At 38.7% G+C, this 17,267-nt stretch overlaps 1 protein-coding gene across 2 annotated transcripts; it reads right to left on the bottom strand.

Moving 5' to 3' along the window:
• Positions 1-12,971: 12,971 nt before the first annotated feature.
• zic1 (zic family member 1 (odd-paired homolog, Drosophila)) lies at positions 12,972-16,569 on the bottom strand. 2 transcript variants are annotated; one of them, XM_041968813.1, is made up of 3 exons: positions 15,042-16,569; positions 14,440-14,603; positions 12,972-14,067 (listed from the first exon to the last, which is right to left on the bottom strand). In XM_041968813.1, exons 1-3 carry the CDS (start codon positions 16,000-16,002, stop codon positions 13,867-13,869), a joined length of 1,326 nt encoding a protein of 441 aa, XP_041824747.1. In that variant the 5' UTR covers positions 16,003-16,569; the 3' UTR covers positions 12,972-13,866. The 2 variants fall into 2 exon arrangements, with proteins under 2 accessions (XP_041824747.1, XP_041824748.1); XM_041968814.1 differs by having other exon boundaries at positions 12,972-14,064; positions 15,042-16,416.
• Positions 16,570-17,267: the final 698 nt, after the last annotated feature.

The following is a 17,267-nucleotide window of genomic DNA, read 5'->3' as shown; positions in this document are numbered from 1 at the left end:
AAAGTGACCTGATGGAAAAAAAATGACCTGATGAAGCTTACTACACATGAGAACTATTCCCCATTTGGTCTTTAAAACAAAAACATGTTTCCTTCTGTCGTTAAAATTATTCAGAAAACCACAAAGCTGTAACTTTGCATATGTGCTTTTATCCAGCAAGCAAAACCACACTCTGACCACACCGTTTAAAGGCCCTGTCAGATCCAAACCATACAGCTCTTCATCAGCTGTTTCTGTAAAGGTCTTCCTCTACTCTGATTCATTTAACTAAATATTGTAGCTTGTTTAACTTGTAAATTCCAGATAATTTTTTTTATTACAATCTCTAATAAGCACATATAAAGTTTTGCTTAATCTGTCATTACAGGCTAGTGTAATAGTAAATCATTAAATACAGCAGGCTGTAAACCAAAAATAGTTTTATTCATGCAGATGGCACTTTAACCGCATAAGTTAAAGCTGCATAATCAAACTTTGGTTGATTTTGTGCACTTCTCGCATCCCATCTCTTCTCTGAGTTCTCTCCAGCAAGTAAAAGTCAGTCTGATGTTGACTATAATTAGTAGGACTTCTCCAGTATATTTTCTTTTTGTGTGATTACTCACTGATTAAAAAAAATATTAATATATAATGATTCTTAACAATGATAGCTTTTTTTCTTGCCTCTTGGACTAGGTAAGTTGTTTTGTGACCTGCTGTTAAACTATCCAACACCAGAGCACCAGTTTCCATCAGAGCAACGTCAGTCTGAACAGGTGTAGTCACAATCTTGTAATATTGTAGATGAGTTAGATTTGTTTCCCCTTTAATTAAGATAACAGAGAGTTTTAGCATGTAGCAGATGTTGTAAGAGGTTTTGTTTCAATGGAAAATAGGTAGTTTTTCTAACCAGTCAGTTATAAACTAAACCTAGCTAAAGGCAAGTGAAAGTTAACAGGGAGTAAAGCCAAACATATAAAATGAAGACTGAAAGTGTTAACAAATTAGTGTCCTAGATGAAAGTTTGGTGTAATATACACATATATTTATATGGAGGACAGTGTCTAGTGGTTCCATATTTTTGTTCTTTATTTGTGTGTGAGTACACAAACGGGACAAGAATAAGTCTACAAAGAATATAAATTAATAAATTCTATTTTGTGATGTTTTTGTAAATTTCCATGTCTGTTGGTGTTTGGTATAAGTTTCTTAATCATAAGAAAAGAAAAACTCAATGACAAACTTTTCAAATTATAATCTTTTGCAAATAAAAGGTACTCATTTGTCAAAGCTGATTATGAATACCAGAAACTTTATATACACCTAGAATTCATCCAGGAATCTTAGTAGAAGAGGCTCTAAAAATAATTTAAAAGAATAGTATGACACAGCTCTATCTTTCACAAGATTCATCACACTCAGAAGTTATTCTCCAGACCCCCCATGGTTGTAATTCTTTATTCTTGCCACTTGGTAAACCACATAATTGAGTTAAGAAATTATTCTGTTTCCTTCAAACAATCTGTGGATATTCCAAAAGCAACTGCATGAAAGTACGATTGCAGATGTGATGACTCAGAGGGCGGAAATTATCGATTTGGAAGAATGTAGCTTAAATTACTGATCTCATGTAACAAGTGATTGGAGTTTTGTAGCAAAATTATTATTGTGTATTTATGTGACTCTTTTAATTAGTATTTATCCATGTGGTGAACTAGAAATATGATAAATAGGCTTGTTTTGTTTTCAAACCAGATGTGTCCTTTCATAAACTTCACAGTTGATCTTTCTTGTTTTTTAAATAAAAAAGACGTGCTTACACTAAAATGAAATTCATTCAAGATTAAATAGAATATAAGAACATTTGCATTTGATTTTGTGTATGTATAACTTATAGTACACTGCTGCATGGTTTATTGTTGTGCAGTTTGATTTTAGAAATAATACCCATAGATGTAGTCACCCAAGCCCATAAACAAAATTATCATTAACCAGCAATGCAAGCAAAGTGTTTTGTCTCGGTAAAATATGATACCAGGTGAAGCTGCAGGTCTTGACAGGTCGCCATTTTCAGGCCACTAATTTGGCAGTAGCAACTCCCAGCACAGCAGCAAGACAATTATATCCAGGTGCAAGGATTTGATTCAACAAATTCTAGGTGGATCATTCCAGCTTGCTCCGAGCCCCCACCACCGCCGCCTCTCAGCCGTGTTGTCTCTCTTCTGGGCAAGCTTTGAACAGATGCCCTTGAAAAATCTACAGCTCTCATGTGTGACTGAGGACCTTGACAAAAAGCTGAAGCACTTCCAGAAACTTGAATGTCATGAACCATGTTGTGTATTATAATAATTGGAGTGGCAGCAACTGGAAACATTCCCCTGAATATTCCAGAAGATAATGGGACATGCTAATGAGCGTGGAATCAAGCCAATCAAAGAAATGAAAGAGGATACGCAGAGAAGAGTGGAGATGGGAAGGTGCACAAAAAAAGAAAACTGAAATGTGGGGTGGGCTGAGTGCATATGTGATGTATTCAGGCTCTGTCTTCTTGGAACAGCAGTACTGTTTGGTGCAGAATAGCACTGTAGAGTCCGCCTGTCAAAACTGTTGATGCACATTTGGGGGAAGTATAATTTGGGAGCTCGCACCTGGCAGACAGAGGGATTTCATGCTATGCTGCTATGCCAAGGCACTCAAGCAATGCTGAGCTGATTTCTCTGGTCACCACACAGAAAATATGACAGAGGGCAAGTAAATATCAACACTTGTCCTAGTGAGAGATGTGTAAAATCTAAATATTTCTCAAAGAACAGACAGATATGGTTTGGCATTCAGGTCACCAATAGTCTGATGTATTTTGATACATTTCAGCAGCACATGTTGGAGCAAATAATGTGGAATTAACCAAAGACTAAACTGTAACTGCTTGGTGATTTACATGAAGCATTAAACCGTAATTCCTTTTAATAGATCAACTTTCTTGAGGGTAAGCTTATAGGGCAGCTTCTTATTAAAAATGCTACACTGCATCTTCGCCTTACAGCAAACTCTGTCATCAGTGACACACTACATCTCAATCCTGTGGACAGCTGATTGGATTTACTCAAAACTTGGGCTGGAGAAAGTCTCATGCTGAGAGTAAAATTGACTTAGGCCTGAATTCAGAGTGAAAGATGAAGGGCATCCAGTCTTATCATTCTCCATCCCGTGTCTCCCTGCAGCCCCGGTGTACTTTCCATGTGTTATTCCTGAGAATTTTTTACATGTGATGTCAACATCAAGCCAGGACGCAAAGTCAAGGGAGGTACAAGGAGTTGAATAAGAAGGGCTGCCAACATTTTATGGCTTTCCAGTCCATGTTCAGATGAACAGAAGATCACTGGAAGAGATGCAAGCTAGAAAGGTGGTATAAATTGAGATGGATCTTCTGGTTTGTGCATCATAGTGTGCAATGATTAGCAAGATATGGCAAACTTAAACAAACCTTTTGTTATATACTGCATTTGGGACCATAAAGTCCTGTTTGAATTAATTCAGGTTCAAACCTACTAATGTAAAAAGTATGTGTAACAATAAAACAAACTAAATATTTAAATGAAATGACACCTACATTATTTCTCCAATTCATGTGTTCGGAGCCTCGCACAGCAAAGATTAAAATTTTATTACATGCTACATTTATTTGATAAACCTTAGCAGCATTCCTTGAACTGTAATATATAAAAATGCAGGCGGTGTAACCAGGGGGCTGTGTATAATTTCATTCCCACTGCATCCTCACTGGGGTGCTCGTTCTCAGGCTTCAGCCAGAACACAAGCTTTTATTTGATTTAAGGAACTCCCCCTCTCATGAGCCTCCTCTGCTCATGAAGTGTCCCAGTATGGAATGTCTGCATTATTACACTGCTGACAGAGATTGATGCTTCTCCAAACCATCTGCACATGCAACAATCCTCAACTTGAATGAACTTAATTGCAGACAAAGGAGAGGGGGAAGAAAGACTTTTTATATGAAGAGGAAAATAAAATGAATGATTTAATTTTGGGTGTTGTGAAACATGTGTTTTGGGAGGGGAAAAAAAAAAGTTTTGTAATAAATGTTTGAGATTTTAGTCCAACATTACCAACAAGCGTGTCAGAGTTGAGTGATGTATTGATAAGCTGCAAGTGGCCATGGTTAGGCTAGTTTGTGGCAGAAGCAGCATAAAGCCACCAAACTGGTGTAATTATAACAAAATTTATGGGTCAGCTGTGTATCTTCTCGGATAAATCTCCCAAAGAAGGCCTGTGTGTAATACATATGTCTTCATTTATTCAATATCAAAATGAATTTAATCCTAACCAAAGATTGATTTCAACAAAACACAGTTCACAGCAGAAATCTGACCTGGACAAAGCTGCAGTGTCCTTATACAGAAAATAACCTAGTGGAATAAACTGTTCACACTCTTACAGTCTGTCACCATTTTGTTTAACAGGGATCTGGATCAGACAACTAATCCCCCACACTCGCCTTGGTTATAATTAACTTCCAGTGCTTGATTCTAACACTATTTTAAAGATGTGTTTCTATGGATTCTAATCCTGTTTCAATCTTACTTCTTGTAGAAAGTACAAAGAGGGAGGGGAAAAAAAGGAAGGCTGAGTACTTTTTGTGTTTGACCTTCTGGGGTATTATAGTTTGTATTATCACTTCACTATCACAGGGTATTAGGATGGAAGCACATTAATGCTAATTGAATTTGATATTATCTGGTTTGGAATAAAGTCATAAAGTACAAGCTGTAGAAATAGTTAGATTTATAAAGTAGACCTAGTTGGAAAGCCTTGCTACGCTAATAAATAAATAAAATGTTTTTTATTGAACTATAATTTTAAATAATCATTTTTACAAAAGCTATGAAAAAAAACCTTCAAAACATTTAGATTAGCTTTATGTGGCTTAAACACACACACACACACACACACACACACACATATATATATATATATATACATTCATTATACATTCATTAACTGTACAACTTGGTCCATTACAGGTCGTGAATAATGTTTAGATTAGCTTTAGATTAACAAAGCCAGCAATACAGGGGCAGCGTAAACAGTGAGACTCAGTTGCAAGTTACAAGGTTTTAAGCATAAACTGCTTTTTTTCGGATAAAAGTGAAAAAAGACAAACTAAGGAGTAATTTGAAAACTGAATGCTTTCAAACAATCATCCCACTCACCATTAAGTAGTGTCATGCAGCCACTGTGTGATGACGGGGCTGCAGTCTTCTGTGACAGATGAACACTTACATCACATCAGTTTGGAAACAATCTTTAGCCAAAAGTTCAGCTGGATGCTTTTTTAAGGACTTATCAACGCTTGTCCATTAGACACAAACCACTGCTGGGAGTAGCTTTATATCTAATGACTGAGTGTGGATGCAGTGCAGGGGGCTGTCATACATTTATATTCAAAAATGGTTGAGGACAAGTCACATGACTCTTAAACACTAGTTGTGCTTTACTTAACTGTGAGTAAACAATCAAGTAAATTGAATCCATGTTTTGATATTTTTTATGGCTCCATTTTTAGAATGAATGGTCCACCTTTGCATGCAAAGCTTTGCTGGCAAAGCTTCTGACAAGTTCACAGCAAGCCATAAACTATCACTGCAGCGTTACTTGTGCAATACCATCACTGTTGTTCTGATTGCATGTAGCTGTAGCAGGCTGACTCCCATACAGATTTCAGCTGCAGTCCTACAATTTTTGCCAGGTTTAGACCTTGTTAGTCATTTAAAGCTTTGCTGTTTTCCGAACTTGATCTCATGGAGGGACCTGACCTTTTGGAAGCGTTAACATTTCATTTGCCCTTTCACTGGAGTGGTTTCATTATAGCTCAATGAAGCAGGACTCAGCATAGTGTTCAAGCAATCCATATAGACCTGGTTTTAGATAGAAGCCATCTGTAGATGACTCATTTTACTTTTAGCTATAAATAAAAGAGATAAATAAAGAAATAATTTATAATCAATAACAACAGTGGAGTGTTTTCTGCAAGGCAGTGACACGTTTTATTTTATTAGACAATTATCAGTGCAACATTATTTAAACAGATTTCAGTCTTGCAATGAAGAGTTTCCATATGTAGACATAAAAAACCATCACGTTGACATTACTTCATCCAAGGATGAATCCTGTAAATCTGCAAACATAAAATCAGGTCATGCCTTCAACACTCATCATGCCAGGCTATGTAGGCAAGCAATGATGCCACACAGACGCTGCAAAAATTGTATTTTTCTTTTTCCTTGTACAAAAATACACATATTAAAAATTTCCTGGCATTTAATACTAAATTGTTTGATGTGTTTTTCTCATCAGAGTAGGGATATTGGCCAGAATTGTGGTATAATTTCCATCGCAGGTGGAAACACCAATTAGTGATTAATTGGAGGGGGAGGGGAAATAATAAACAGCAAACACCTGGACCAAGCAGATTTGGGCCAAATGTTATCAATCAAACTGAGTGAGCAAGTAGCAATTGGAAGAAATGGAACACACACACCTTATAATCCTGAAAATGTGCAATGTTTTATTTAAAAAAAAATATTATCAGCAGATAAAATCACAGATGAATGGTTGGTCACTTGCTAGAATAGATGGATTACTTGTGTTTAAACCACCTCATACATGGAGTTCTGTGCCAACGTTTGAAACAATTTCAAACCCCTGGATGTGTTTATGATTGTCACAGAGGTGCTCCCTCACCATTTCCTCACATTCCCATCAAACGAGCACAGAGGTCACTGCAGCTTCCAGGAGCAAAATGATACTGTTACATCACAGATTTTCATCTATTCTCGCCCAAACCACGGAGGATAACTCAGCTATCTGTAACATCAAAGAACATCGGAGGCAAAGACATGAAGTCGAGCTGTGGTGTACTTACTGAAGCCAGCTGCTGCACACAGGTCAGGCCATGTGTTGTACATCGGGGGCTTGTTGAGAAGGATTTGGTACATCTCACTTAGCTGATCATTATTTGGCACCTTCCATAAAGCAAGATATTTAATAGTTTTTTTTCCTGATTTTTTATTGGTATTGCTCTCCTGCATCAAACCAGTTCCTCTTAACCCAGGATTCCTCTCTTTTTTAATGTATTTATGGCCAATCATGTTTCGATAATGTGTTGCATGTTGCCAGATTTCTTTACATGCCCCCCCCTCTCAATGATACTGTGGACCCTTAAATCCATCCTTTGACAGCATTATAGCTAATATCCTGCCTGAATGAGATGATATGTGCACTTGGTGCAGACTCATGCAAACACTCCCACACAGACAGACACATTCAGTTTCCAACTCTTTCCTGGCTCCCATCACCACCCGAGTTGCATTTCCACCTGTGTCCCGCTGATGCAGCTGGTGAAAAATGCTCCATGCCAAGTGCAATGTTATGATGATACCTTACATTCCACATTTTGTTTGCCAATTTTTTTTTTACTTTTAATCACTCTCTTTCTGTGATGCTCTTGTAATTATAAATGAATGCGCTACAGAGAAGTGGAATATGATTTAAGTGTTGCATCAGTTAGTACCTGTCACCAGGACGCTGCTGATGTGCTGTTAAGCTGTGTGATACTTTTGAGCTGTTGTGATACTGCAGATCAGATGTCAGAAAGACTGTAAGGTCAGTGGAAATGTGGAATGAAAATATGTTTCTAGCTCTCTGCATGCTTCCAGCAAGTCGTAACCGTTTACCACAGGGATGAGGGTTTTGGCTTGAGGACACTGTTATGGTTCTATGCAATTCTGAACAGGCTTGAGGTCAGAAAAGCTTGAACAGGAATGAATAAAAATCCAAATATATCCATGACAAATACATTTACAGTTGCAGCGTGCAGTGCTCTCTAATGATGGATCTAACATCAGAATTAAGCTGAACAATAGTGAAGCAAAAACAATAACAACGTCCCAAATGTTTTCAGAGGGTAAAAAGAGTGTCGATATCAACATAGCTTTTAGCTGTAGTTAGTAACCAGGGGAATTTAAAATTCCAGTTTGTTTCACTGCACACGTTTTCCTTCTGGAATGATTTACTCACGAGGGAGGAAGAAAATGAAATCCATTTTTATTTAAAGTATCTGCACTCAAAACATGAGGCAAGGAAAACAACTTTTATTTATTGCCCCTTGTCTTTGAAAAATATTTGGAGGGTTTGGGCTGTAGCCCAACAGGAAAAAGACAAAAAAAAAAAAAAAAAAAAGACAAAGAAGAAAAGACATGCAACCCAAAGATTAAGTGCTTGTGCAGAAGATAGTGTAATTGTTTGGTTTGTTGGTACAGTGTTAATGTGTAGAAACACAGCTTGATATTTAAATCTTCAACCTTGGCTCTCTGTGGAATTCAAGCATGTTATTGTAGTGTTTTTGTGAAATTACAACTGCCATTCGTATAAGCAACTTTACTTCTTTGCTTTGTTGACACTGAACACTCACATTGTGGTTGAGCACAGATTAGAGAATTAAATCGTGAAATAGATCTAAAGATGTATGTTTGCTGTTAGCAGCAGGGCTTCTTCTCATGTCCAAATAATGTTCTATTAGTTTACAGTAAAACATGCCACATATGCAGATCTAGAACAATAGTGAATAGACTTTTTGGACCAATTGTTAAAATTTGAGCAAAGAATAGAGGAAGCAACAGGCTAGAAGCTAAACATACGTTCATATCAAGCTCCCAACAAACAAAAAACAACTAAATCCTTGAAGATTTACTTCACGTTTTGCTCCAGGCCGCCTTTCCTTTGACAAAAACATCATGGATCAGGGGAAATCTGTCACTGATTGTCTTTGCCTGGTCATCCTTATTGCAAAATAAGAAGTCATTTTCAGACTCATCAGATAAACAGATGTCGACAAGCTGCTCTGTAAGCGAGAAGACCTCTGCATTGAACAGTGCATTAATGCACCATATGTATCCCACTTTTTATCGTTTTTTCCTTTTTTCTGATGATGAATTCATTAAAATGCTCTAATTTGATCTCAGCTGACATCAGAAAGGCAAGATTTGAAGCTGCCATCAGTCTTAAAATAGGCAACACTGTTTATTTCATGTTTGTTAGCACGTGAGTTAAGTCCTTGCATGTCTTTAATTAACAGAAACACAGGGCATACTGTGAATACAGCTGATATACTCAAGAAAACAATATAAGAAGTCCCTTTTATTTAGCATATTTTTGCACGTGAATGCAAACGAGATAACAGGGTTTAGAAGCCGGAAGTTTATTATATCCTGTCAGTTCTTTCCTGGTTTTAATGGATTTTAAGAACAGCGCAGTAATGAATCGGTTATAGTTTGTGCTGAGCACGTCTAAGTCAAACGTTGTTTTTTTTTTTTTTTTCGTGAGGGATGAACAGGTATGAAATCGTTTGTTTTTCTAGGAGGCTGCAGAGGTGTGCTGCAGTCACACCCTGCCGCGGATCGCTAATTGGAGTGGCCTCATTTAGCAACACGTCAAAAAAAGGGGACGCCACGACACCGTGTCAGCGCCTCCACAAATCTCCTGCACGGCCTCAACTTAATAGCGTGTCAGGCATCACAACTGATGCGATAGGGGTCACCGTGTGCCTATGTTTCACTATAACGAACCCTCTGCAACTCCAGCGACGGTGCTGCGGTGGCAAATGGAGAATTAATGTCCCAATCAGTTATGTTGTTAAATAAAAATGGAATAAAATAAAATAAAATAAAATAAGTTAAAATAAAGCAGCGAAATGCATGAGCTGCACGTTGGATCATCTCGAAACACACAAACGCTAAAGAGAAAGAGAGAGAGAATACATTATGATCATCTTTTCACTTTGTGTCATTTCTTTTCCCATAGATAGCTTAATTCTGCTTCCAAAACGCCAAGTCACTAGCTTTTGGACTCAGAGGGTTACGCATGTGGAGGTCCTATGACCAAGTCAAAGTACAAAAAGAGCTGCGGTTTGTAAAGAATAAAGATTTAGAAATAGGTTCAATAACAATCTGTAAATCAGCACAAAAGTCAAAGTTTGCTCCAGAACAATGTTGAACTTTTGAGAAGCTGAGATTTAAAATTAAGCAATATTGTGGAAACCTATGGTATGATAATTTCAGATGTTTTAAAATTTAAATAGATAATTGCATAAACAGAAACCATTTGGTGTACATCGAAAATTAATACTACTACTACTACTACTACTACTAATAATAATAATAATAATAATAATAATAATAATAATAATAAAAATAAAAATAAATGGAGAAGTCGTGCTTTAAAACATTAAAAGAACAAAATAACCTAGTCGATAAATCGTCCAATCCATTGCAATGCCTGACGATTATAATTTTTTTTATTATTATTATTATTATTATTTATTTATTTGTGTAAATTCCACCTCTGGAATATTGTTGTATGCAAACCTATATTCTCACTGGGATGGATTTCTCCATTAGCTACCCAGACTATGGCAGTGAAATCGTTTTATGGCTGTAAATAAGACAGGGTTTCTTGCAGGCGTTTTGGAAATGTCTGCATGCCAGTGAAGTGGCCTTGACTTGAATTTAACCTTTTCTGTATTAGGGCTCATCAAGCTGAGCAGATGGGGGCTGTATAGGGTGGCGTTTTTTGTTATTTGGCGTTTCCTTTTGAAGTTTTTTAAAACTCTGGCGCAATTAAAAAGGTATATATGACACGTCCATCTCTGCCGGAAACCTATTAGTCAAACCGCAACTGCAAATGTTTAACTTATCGATTTAGTTCCCAATGAGTGACGGCAGCTGGGAATGCAGATCAGAGTCCTGGCAAAGCATGGGCACCTCATCCATCAAAGAGCGCGGATTATAATTTGGGCTCCACGTTTCAGTGTCTGCAGGTGCTGAAAAAAGTTCTTTCAAAAGTTTTATTTATCTGCACATTCATGTGAAGTTTTTTTTATGACTGTATAGATCCAAAGCAGAACCCACAAAATGCACACACCGCTGCACGAGAAACAAATCTGCAGGTTTTTTTTTTTTTTTTTTTTTTTTATACATTTTTTAAACCTTCCATGATAGCCCATTTCCATGCACCGGATGTTGTTTTTTGTCAATAGACAATAGAGACGTTTAAGCCTGCGAGGAGAAAGTCTGAGCCACCATTCTGTCTGAGATTTGATGCACTGATAAGCTGAGAGTGTCTACCTTGGTAACATAAACGTCAGGCTCGGTTTACTGGCCACAAGTGCTCGTAATAAATATTCATGATGCTGGCGCCTGCGCTTTCCCCCACATCTGAGCCGCTGTCATTTCAAGACTTGAGCGTAAATACATTTGAAGTGGATGTTTTTCCTGCGCTCCTATTTGATCTGGAGTCACCGGCAGCGACGTATAGCTGCAGCCTGTCGTCAACACATCTTTTACGAGCATTTTATTTTCTTCGCAGTGTAGGTTCAATGTAAGGTAACACGACAGAACCATAAAGTAGAAATTAAACGGCATAGTTGAGGTCCATGCTCTGGATTCAGTCGCATTTGCACGTTGAAGGAGCAGCGGCTGCGTGTTTCTTTGCTTCTCTATTCAGTTAAAAAAAAAAACACACACACACACACACACACACACACACACATAAAGGAGAATTAAAACCATGATGAGGCAAATGAAATCCAAACAAACTCTTTGATATGTTCGAGAAACGTGTTTTCCATCCACATTAGAATCTAAAAACAGAATCTAAAACCACAGTCAATGATGTTTTTTTTTCTCGAGTTGAATTTAAATAAATATTTTGGGTGGATTTAGGTTCTTATCTCTGTATCTGCCAATTTAACTTTCTATTTAAAGTAAAAGAGCATGTGGGCGTGAGCTACACACCAGCTAGTCTTAACACATCTACTTTAATATATCTATATTCAGCAAACATGTGAACGTTTTGTTTTCTTGCAAAGCTCCAAAGTGACTTTTTCAAACGAATTCGCGCAACGTGGAGTGCATCAATGGAGCATCTGCACATGGACCAGATAGATAGTGTTAAATAGAGTCGAAAAAGTCATTTTATTGCCATCCTTCATTTATCTCTACATTTAATAGTCCGTGAAAAGAAAATATGAATACATTTCAATACATTTCAACAAATCATCTAAGATGGTGGGAGTCGATTTTTTTTTTTTTTTTTTAACACGCACACAGGCACGCGCAAGCTTCCTCTGCTGCAATGTGCAACTATGTGCTTTTAAGGTTGAAACTTGCTATTCGGGGTTATTTTTTCGTTTTTGACAAAGCTGCAGACTGACAGATCGTGGATCCGTGCACCCTGGCAGTGTTAACCATGATCAGTGGCGGCTGCTGATGTGATCTCTGTCTAATGGGGCGGTCAAGCAAGCTGCAGCCAGGAACAATGAAGGGGGCCACACTGACTCACTCACACACACACTCTCCCTGAATCTGGGAAATCCGGCGAAACGCGCAGGAAAGGAAAATAAATTAGATTTGAAAATTAGATTCCCGAACAATTAAGTAACGCAAAATAGCTTACTCGGGTTTATACACTGAGGAACAACCTCCGTGATTAATCGATTTAATTTGCACATTACTGGAGGGCAAAGTGTTGGATGTTAATTTTGGATAAACAGAAGATGCGGAAAGAAGGGGGGTGAGCGAATTTACTAGTTATTATAGAGTGTCAGGAAAGTTGTAACAGTGTTGTTTAAAACACGGTAGCTTTAAATGAGCTGATGCCTCACACACAAACACTGACGCAAACATGCAAAATGCATGAGCACACACACACACACACACTGTGTTGAACGTATTTACACAACTAAACGTGCAAAAACTCTACATTAAATTGATTATTATGGCTGGATGTTCTGGTCTGCAGCAGATGGATATTTTGATGCCCCCCCCTAAAAAGAACCCATTAGTTTCACACAGAACCCATGTTGTGATCAACCCAAACACTACTGAAACCAATAACCTTCAACGCATTGCATTAGTGTATTTTTAATCCTTTAATATAGTACGAAATGTATCCAAACATTTTTTTGTAAACTAAATTTTACATACGAGCGCATTTCTCCATAAATACCGATCATTTCTAACATGTTACCGGTCCTTTACATGCGGATAAATATGGAAAATTGAGCTACTTACATGTAATAATACTTCCTTTCAGACAAAGCAATTGACAGAGATTTTATATTTATCACGTACATAAACAGATTGACACGGAATTTCAGGCTTTCACTACACGATTTATCGACATGACATTAAATAACAACAATGATACTGTGCTACTCAAACTGGACCTTGGACGAAAATGTTGCACTGGATAGGCTACAAAAGCACATTAATACTAAGAGTCGGTTAGGTCGACGTGTAGACTGTAGTAATACTGAATAATTCACATTTGGTACACAACTATAACATTCTTTTCAATGAAGTCGCAATATTCTTAAAACCATCTCATTTCTCCATATATCTAGGGACCACATTTTCACAAATTCCCTTAAACTGTGATAGAACTATTTACACAATAAAATATTACATTTCCCCAACTTGGTGAAATCCTTATGTACAAAAATTTAGGCCTCTCCCCGCAGATAGCATGCTTTTTGAGATCTCTTTTTGTGCAGTCTCTCAGTAAAAATAAAGACTCAAAGAAATACTGAAAGGGGGGAAAAAAGTTTAACATGGTGGTTGTCCGTGCCTCCTTTTGTCCATGCATTCTCTTTCACTGACATTAAGACAGCTTTAACTGATCGTTTGGGCTTCCCGTGTTCTTTCAGTCCATGTTGCACTGGCTGACTTTAGAAAGTCCAAGCAGTTTTTTCTTTTCTTTTAAAATTTTGCAGTCTTTTTTTTCCTGTTTATCTTTTTTTTCTTTCAAAAATATTTACACGTACCATTCATTGAAATTTGACGACAGCGTGCTGTGGCTGGTTGTGTGGTGTACTGCTGAGGCTGCTGGTGATATGGAGCTGCTGCTCTGGTTCTCTGTGGACGGTGATACTATGGTGGGAGGTGTGGAGGACTCGTACCCTGAACTGGCCGCTGGAGAAGGTTGCGGTCCCGGATTGGTGGATTCGTGAACCTTCAATAATGAGAAGAAAAAAAAAGCGAGAGATAAAATAAAAAAATCCCACTGCATGGGGTGTTTGTTTTGTTTTGTGCAAACAGCACAAAAAGGGACAGAATAATTTAGTGTAAACAAATTAAACCTGCTAATCTAACTATTTTGGACATGAGTAGAAATCTAAAACATTGACTCAAAACATAATTATTCTCGTCAAGATTTTAATCTTATTTTTCGCTTGAGAAAAAAACAAGTGTCAATTCAAATTAACTTTTCCCATTTGTGTAAAAAAAATGAACAATATGTACATTTTTATTTCCATTTCCATTCAGAACCCAAAGTAAAAAAAAATCATCTCCAAATTGCAGTAAATAAATAAATGAAAAGATTTACCTTCATGTGTTTTCGGAGGGAGCTGGGATGTGTGTATGACTTGTCGCACATTTTGCAGAGATAGGGCTTGTCCGACGTGTGGACGTGCATGTGTTTCTTGCGGTCACTGCTGTTTGCAAATCGTCTGTCGCAACCATCAAACTCACACTTAAAAGGCTTCTCACCTAAAAGAAAATGCAAGAAATATAATGAGAAACATATTTTTTTATTTTACACTTTCTAATGTCTAAATTGTTTAGCCTTAAAACAACCTAAAATAGTTAAGCAATTACGCTCTTTAATCATTTAAATTTTAATTAAATATTCAAAACATTGTTATTGCCTTATGTTCCAAGGCGGTAAATTAACATACTTCCGTTCCGTTAATTAAATATATATGCCAATTACAAAACAAACAGAAAAAAAACAAAAACATATTTTTAAATAAAATGCCAAAGCTTTGAAATATTTTCTGTCGACAACTGCACTGAATCACACGTAAGTGAGGAGACTGCAGCTGCCTACTGTAGTAAATAACCGCCCGGATCGCATGCATGTTTTGGATGAGATATTGTCAACATTGGTATGGCAGTAAAATGCAGTCAGTCTAAGGGGGCTCTTACCGGTGTGAGTCCTTTTGTGAATTTTTAGATTTTCCGATCGAGCAAATACTTTGCCACAGCCAGGAAACGGACATGGAAAGGGTTTTTCTCCGGTGTGTACCCTGATATGATTTACAAGTTTGTATTTGGCTTTGAATGGCTTCCCTTCTCTTGAGCATTCCTCCCAGAAGCAAATGTGGTTGGTCTGCTCTGGTCCCCCCACATGCTCCACCGTCAGATGGGTCACAAGCTCGTGCATCGTGCTAAAAGTTTTGTTGCACGACTTTTTGGGATTTGACAGCTGCTCCGGCTCGATCCACTTGCAGATGAGCTCTTGCTTGATCGGCTGCCTCATGTATCGGAAGAAGGCCCCTGCTCCGTGATGTGCGGCCATATTCATGTTCATGGGGCCGTAGCCGTGCAGCTGAGTCGAGGCATAGTGGTCGGATCTGGGGCTCGTAACGTGGCCGTACTGATCGGCCCGGCCGTACATGTCCCCCGAGAAACCCAGCCGCATCTGGCTGTTGACCACGTTGGAAGACGCGTGGCTCGCTGCCTGCTCGTGGAGCCCTGGGAAGAGCAGGTGCCCCGCTGCATCTGAGTGTCCATGTGGCCCTGCGAAACTTCCGGAGGCGAACAGACTGTGCTGTGCACCGGCGGCATCCCCGAAACCCCGATTTCTGAAGAGAAAGTCCCTGGTGGAGTTGAAAGCTGCCGTGGAGTATGAACCAACGTGGGTTGGGTGGTGATGGTGTCCCAAGGCGGCTGCTGCGTAGCCGGGCGCCTGAGAGGAAAACGCCGTCTGTCCGGAGCCAATATCGTGGGAGCTGTGGTTTATTTTAAAGGCGCCCATCCCGTCCGCAAACGGATTTATCCCCAGCGCCACTTCTCTTTCTGTGACTTCGCCTGTTGAGTGATGCCGTGAGGAGCCGAAAGTAGTGACTCCTATGGTGGGATACTGCGGTCCTGCGTCCAAGAGCATCTTCAGTCTAGACTCGTCGAGACGACTGAGAGCAGAAATCAAAAAACCACTCGCAGATATTCTTCCTCCCCTTCTCTGCAGTTATCACCTGGACCTCACTGCACTGAGCAAACTCGAATCCAACAATTTTCTGTTTACTTTTTTTTTTTTTTACGACGCAAGGAATTCCCCTACACCGCTCATCCGATGCAAACGCAAAATCATGTATAGGCTACATGCAATATTGTCTTTTGCGGTTTATCTTCCTGGGGCGCAACTTTCACCTCTTCAGTCAGGCAGTGAGCTCTAGACTGATAGTCGCAATCATTCCTGCAGATAAATGAATTGAAAAGACAACACAGTCCAGCCCTGATGAATGGGAAAGGAGGGGGGCAGTCACGTGGCGCCGGAGCTGCGCGTTCATTGGTGGAGTTCCTTTCCCCCCAATAACATGCACTCACCAAATAACAATCCACGGTTTGGGGCCCACACTTCTATTGGCCTCTTTGCATCATCAATCCCAGATTTTCTGAGATTGCTGACTGTGGATTTGGTTAAAAGGCAAAACAAAAAGTTCAAAACATATAAAACATGACTTGGACTTGTAAAGCAGAATGTCAAAACGGGTTTTGAAGCTACATTTAAAAGAGTTTATAAGCATGAAGTTTACATGGGTTTATTGGAAGAGATTAAAATAGATTAGGAAAAACTGTCTTTTATTGGATTATTAATATTCATGCCATTAAACACTTTGATTGGCTGACTTGAATTGAGATTTGTGAAATTCCATGTCACTAATCTAATTTCTTGTGACAAACTGGCAGTAGCCATTATAACGTTCTCGCGTGATCTCTTGTCACCTCTCTCAGGTAAGAGGCATGTGTAATCCCTTCTAAACGTGATTTCCTCGAAACCCCACGGGAAGCTCTGTGGCTTGATGCAAAGTATGACCACTGTCATCACTCTCTCCAGAGACCTGTCATAATCAAACTGCCTCTTTCTCTTCAAATGGAATCCACATGTAGTTCTGTTGTCTGCCTCTCGCGCGATCTCTATTTTATAACTCTCACAGGTGGAACATCTGTGCTTTAGATTTTTACGCCAAGCTCACCATCAACCCACGTAATTAAAGCTTGCCTAGAATGAACAGGCCTGTATTTGACTTGGCTATACCACAATAATGTCACTAATGTGTCTATCACGGTTTGGCTGCGTATACTCTTGCAACTTACTCATTCTTTGCAGGCCAGTGATGCGTGGTCTGTGCGTAAAACGTTGTGGGTTGT

This window comes from Melanotaenia boesemani, chromosome 18 (assembly GCF_017639745.1).
Source record: "Melanotaenia boesemani isolate fMelBoe1 chromosome 18, fMelBoe1.pri, whole genome shotgun sequence".
Classification (NCBI taxonomy): Eukaryota; Metazoa; Chordata; class Actinopteri; order Atheriniformes; family Melanotaeniidae; genus Melanotaenia; species Melanotaenia boesemani.
This window is presented reverse-complemented; position numbering and strand designations above follow the sequence as displayed.

Excerpts from the sequence above, each read along its gene's own strand:
- zic1 (XM_041968813.1), bottom strand. The coding sequence starts at position 16,002 with ATGCTCTTGGACGCAGGACCGCAGTATCCCACCATAGGAGTCACTACT. Across the intron at positions 14,604-15,041 it reads TCACAAAAGGACTCACACCG|GTGAGAAGCCTTTTAAGTGT; the intron begins GTAAGAGCCCCC and ends ATTTTCTTTTAG. Across the intron at positions 14,068-14,439 it reads CCCTCCGAAAACACATGAAG|AAGGTTCACGAATCCACCAA; the intron begins GTAAATCTTTTC and ends TTCTCATTATTG.